The 5492-nt window shown below is 40.4% G+C and overlaps 1 protein-coding gene across 1 annotated transcript; it reads left to right on the plus strand.

The window, feature by feature from the left end:
• Positions 206-960, plus strand: LOC109831376 (S-adenosylmethionine decarboxylase proenzyme 4-like). The gene is made up of 2 exons (XM_020398705.1): positions 206-376; positions 445-960. Exons 1-2 carry the CDS (start codon positions 206-208, stop codon positions 958-960), a joined length of 687 nt encoding a protein of 228 aa, XP_020254294.1.

The following is a 5492-nucleotide window of genomic DNA, read 5'->3' on the forward strand; positions in this document are numbered from 1 at the left end:
AAGAGATCTCTCTCTCTCTCATTATGCCTACAATCATTATCCTCGGTTGCCTCTCACGCATGCTCTCTTCACTCCAAACTCCACTCTGTATTGATCACTATGTACTCCCCTCTCTATAAATCTCTTGCATCCTCCCACCCTCTTGCAAACTCAGCTTTCCTACTCTTCTCTTTCGTCTCATCCCACGTCTCAATTATTCTACAATATGTCGGTCTCCGGTTTCGAAGGCTTTGAAAAACGCCTTGAACTCCGGTTCTTCGGCGACGACCCTCTCGGTCTCCGTCGCCTCCCGATCTCCACCATCAACCAAGTCCTCACGCCGTGCAATGCACCATTGTGTCCAGACGAGCTGGGCACCGCTGCATTTGACGCGTATGTCCTTAGTCGAGTCGAGCCTATTTAGTCCTATCCATACAAGATCATAATCAAGACTGTCGGCCACAGACGCAACTCCTCAAAGGGCATCCCTGTCCCTTCTACCTCACACTTTGGCCCTTGGTCTCAGCTTGTCGTTCTCTCGGTATTCTCGGGCTCGTTCATGTTTCCCCAGATAGCCAGCCATCGCCACATTCTTGCTTCGCCGATGAAGTGACATACTTGGAGAGGTTCTTGCCTTCAGATTTACGTCATCGGAAGGCCTGCATTCTTCCGTCGAACGGTCGGCACTCTTGGCATGTGTTCTCTGCTTCGGTGTTCGATGAAGGTATTCAGGTGTTAGATGAATTGACGGTTGAGGTCTGCATGACGGACCTTGACCGCGAGCTTGCAAGCGGATTCTACCGCAAGAAGGCCGATCACAGCCTGTCCGGCGATGAAGTAGGGAGGGCAATGACACAATCCACCGGGATTGATGGCATCAATCCCCGATCCCTAGTCTGCGGATTCGCATTTGAGCCGTGCGGCTACTCAATGAACAGTCTTGACGGTGACTTCTACTCGCGATCAAGTCGGTCGGAATGAAGTGCCGGAGCCGGGCGATGGAGGACTTCCCCGGCGCCGGACCGGTCACCTACCACACCTTTTCGGCGCGTCGAAAATAGGACACGTGTCAAACGCATATTGCAAGTTGTTGGCCATAGAGGGCGCACAAATGTGGGATCACAAAAGTTGTTGTAACTGGCATAAGTGAACTTTTTTGGAGGAGGGAGAATCTTTGAGTACACTTAGAAAGGATGCACGTATTTATGAATGAATGAGAGGAGCACTATGATGCTAGTGTTCCACTTGAGAGCGTTGCACGCCTGTTGTTGGATAAATACTTGCTTTTTAGTGGTACTGAGGATACTGTCCTCTAGCCTAGATATCTTTCCTCCTTTTTTGCATTCTTCTCTCTTTTTGTTATTGCTCTAAAGGTAAAAAAAGAAAAGGTACATCTTTTTTTTTTGTTCACTTGCTCCTTTGTGCTTGCTTTGTGATTGTACGATTTTGATTCTGATCGTGATGGTGATCCCTCTCTCAACTTCTCTTTATCCATATTCCATCTTGCGCGTATATTCGGTTGGCGTTTGTGGCTAAATCTAGAATAAAACAAATAAATCTGTTACAGAGCTTAAGTGTTATATTTTAAAGTTTTTTCAAGTTTAGCTACTGTGTGTCATGAAAAGTTGTTCTTAAAGCAATATTTGCCAAACTCTAAGCAACAGTTGGTAAAACACCACATGTTGCAATATCATGTTTCCTTTCTTTCTCTCCTGGAAACCAAGATTAAGGGCACATTGTTACCTGTTGTGGCAAAGAAAATAGCAAATTGTTGGAATTGGATTTCTAATGTTAGGGTGCCTGGTAAAGCCAGAATTTTTATACTATGGGATACAAAAATCTTGGATGCTCAAGTCATAGCTTCATCTGATCAGCATATAACCTGCTTAGTAAAATCCTTGGATGGGTTAATGGAATGTGTCATATCTTCTGTATATGGACATAATCATCTGGAAGACAGGAAGACATTGTGGGCAGATCTTATTCAGATTAATCATAATATTGGAAATGCTCCTTGGCTACTATGTGAGGACTTTAATGCTATGATTAATTGTGATGAAAACCTAGGAGGATCTGCATTAACTGAAGCTGATACATGTGACTTCAGGGATTTTATTACTAATTGTAATCTCAATCATCTTAAGACCTCTGGCTGCTTCTACACTTGGAATAACAAGCAAAGCTCTGATTCTAGAGTTTGGTGTAGGCTTGATAGGGCTTTGGTTAATGATGCTTGGATTCATTTATTCAACTCTAGCCATGTGGAATTCCTTCTCCCAAATTGTTCAGATCATTCTCCAGCTCTTGTCTCTATATATGATGATCAGATACAGGGTAAAAAACCTTTCAAGTTTTTCAATATGTGGATTAAGCATCAAAGTTTCTCTACCACAGTTTCTAATGTCTGGAAAGGAAATATTAAGGGATTCACTATGTATTCAGTGTACTCTAAACTGAAAATGCTGAAGATTGCTCTTAAGGGATTAAATAAGAAACATTTCCATAACATTAGTGAGCAAGTCCAAAGGGCCAGAATTGCTCTGGAGAATGTTCAGGAAAATCTTCAAAACTCCCCCTTTGATCCTGTTCTTATTAAACAAGAGAAAGAATGTCTGGTTACTCTTAACAGGCTTATGGATTGTGAACTTTCTTTCTTCCAGCAAAAAGCTAGGATTAATTGGAATTTGCAAGGTGATAGGTGCTCCAGGTTTTTTCATGCTTTGGCTAAAACAAAAAGGCACCATAACAGAATTGTTGTTCTATACAACAGCAGAGGTGATAAGATTACTGATGGTGATGGCATTGCTGATGAATTGGTGGCTTTTTATAAAAGCTTAATGGGTACTGCTTTAGTCATTGCTCCTCCTGACATGAATATCATCAAGTCTGGGTATTGTTTAAATGAAACTCAAGCAAAATACCTATCTAGACCAGTCACTAAAGAAGAAATCAAAGCGGCAATATTCTCCATGTCAGAGTTTAAGGGACCTGGACCTGATGGGTTTAATGTTTCTTTCTTTAAAGCTGCTTGGGACATCATAGGGGATGAGGTTACATTGGCCATTGAAGATTTTTTCAGGACTGGAAGACTTTTAGGCACGGTTAATTCAACCTTCATTACTCTTATACCTAAAGTGCAGTGCCCTAAAGTTCCTTCAGATTACAGACCCATTTCATGTTGCAATAGCATTTACAAATTCATCACTAAAATTCTAGCTAACAGGATCAAGGAAATGATGGGGTGTCTGGTTAATGGTGCTCAATGTGCTTTTGTGAAGGGTAGGTTAATCTCAAATAACATTATGCTTGCCCATGAACTGGTGAAAAGTTACAGTAGGAAGCTGTTATCTTCAAGGGTGATGTTAAATATTGATATAAAAAAGGCCTTTGACTCAATCAGCTAGGGATTTATATCAGATATGCTCAGAGGGCTGAATTTCCCTCCAATCATGGTAAATTGGATAATGGAGTGCATCACCTCCCCCAAATACTCTATTTCTCTAAATGGATCATTACATGGATATTTCAAAGGTCAAAGGGGGCTCAGACAGGGAGATCCACTATCACCTTATCTGTTCATATTAGGCATGGAATATCTATCTAGGAGCTTGAGTCTCTTAGAAAAGGACAGGAAATTCAAATACCATCCCAAGTGTGCTAAACTTAAAATATCTCACCTCATTTTTGCTGATGATTTGCTCCTATTCTCTAAAGGTGATTTCTACTCTGTGTCCAAGCTCTATCATTGTTTCAAGGAGTTCAGTTCCATTTCAGGTTTGGAGGCAAATATACAGAAAAGCTCTATCTACTATGGTGGTGTGGATGAAAATACCAAAAATTCTCTTCACAATCTGCTGGGATTCTCTTCTGGTACATTGCCGATCAGGTATCTAGGGGTTCCTCTGACATCTAAGAGATTATCTTTCATGGACCGCAGTTCATTATTTTCAAAGATAACTGGTCAGTTTCAGAATTGGTTAAAACATAGGAAACTTTTCTATGCTGGCAGGCTGCAGATCATCAAAAGTGTTATCCTTGGAGTCCAAATATTTTGGACTTCAAACTACATTTTGCATGTCAGAGTTCTTAAAAGAATAGATGAGCTTTGCAGAAAGTTCCTATGGGGTAATTCTGATCAATCTTTTAAAGCTTCTCTTGTCTTGTGGGAAAGGGTGTGCATGAGCAAGGATCAAGGAGGTCTAGGGATATTTTCTGCCCTCAACTGGAATATTGCTTCAGCCATCAAGTGCATCTGGAACATCCACATCAACAAAGAATCCCTTTGGATTAAATGGATTCATGAAAATTATTTAAAACATTCAAACATTTGGCTAGTGGTTGCAAAGCCTGGTGATTCCTGGATGTGGAAACAGTTGATTAGAACAAGAGATAAAGCTATGAATTTGTGTGGTGGCGAAAACAATCTGAAGTTGCTGATCAGTTCCTGCTGTAAAAACTCAAATCTCAGAATTTTTGCCATATACAATGCTCTCTTACAATCAGCGAATGAAGTGCAATGGTACAAAGTTGTTTGGGGAAGATTAAATATACCTAAACACTCATTCATCAGCTGGATAGTTTTTCAAGACAGACTTCTAACAAAGGACAGGTTATATAGGAGAGGAATCATAGATTCTAACCTATGTAGCCTATACGATGGTGCTTGCAGTGAATCCATGAACCACTTGTTCTTTGAGTGTGCATTCTCTTGCGAAGTATGGAATAGTATCATGGATTGGATGGATTTTAATTGGCGTACCTGTTACTAGCATCATGTTCTAGAGCAGTTAACTGTCAGACAGCGAGGGAAGGGGCTTAAGCAGCAACTCAAGAATTTGGCACTGACAGCAACTATTTATTACATTTGGAGGGAACGCAATATTAGAATCTTCCAACAAAAATGCAGGAGAACATCGCAGCTGGTTAGAGAGATCAAAACTGATGTTTGGATCACCATTCTCAACAATCCATTAGCTAGATAAATCTGAAATGTGACTTCCTCTTAGTGTGGTCGTATTTTTTGATTTTTAAGATGTTCTGTTGATTGATTTTGATCGCTTAGATTCTATTTGAGCAATTGTTGTACTTATCTTTCATATTTGGTTATGAATATAATTTTTTCATTGACCAAAAAAAATATTTGCCAAACTCTGGTGCAATGATCCCAAGGCCAAATTGTTTTCAGAAACAACAGTATAGTACTCTGGTGTGCACCAACCCAGTACTGTTAAGATCTCCTCGATCTATAAGACCTTTCGGTCAAGGCAAAGATCTTCTCGATCTGTTAAAACCTTTCGGTTCAATAAACTTTCGGTTTAATAACCTTTCGGTTCACGCAAAAAGTCTTTCGATCTGTAAAAACCTTTCGGTTTAGAGCTATGTTTCTTCGGGCACAGACTAAAGCTTTCACGCTTTCAGACTCTGAAGTAGTAGCACAAACGCACAAAACACTTTAGTGTTCTTCATATCTCTTTTTTATCTCTTATATCTAAGAGCTCCCCAAGAGACACTAT

The sequence above is a fragment of the Asparagus officinalis genome, chromosome 2 (genome assembly GCF_001876935.1).
Source record: "Asparagus officinalis chromosome 2, Aspof.V1, whole genome shotgun sequence".
Lineage (NCBI taxonomy): Eukaryota > Viridiplantae > Streptophyta > Magnoliopsida > Asparagales > Asparagaceae > Asparagus > Asparagus officinalis.

Excerpts from the sequence above, each read along its gene's own strand:
- LOC109831376 (XM_020398705.1), top strand. The coding sequence starts at position 206 with ATGTCGGTCTCCGGTTTCGAAGGCTTTGAAAAACGCCTTGAACTCCGG. Across the intron at positions 377-444 it reads CCGCTGCATTTGACGCGTAT|ACGCAACTCCTCAAAGGGCA; the intron begins GTCCTTAGTCGA and ends TGTCGGCCACAG.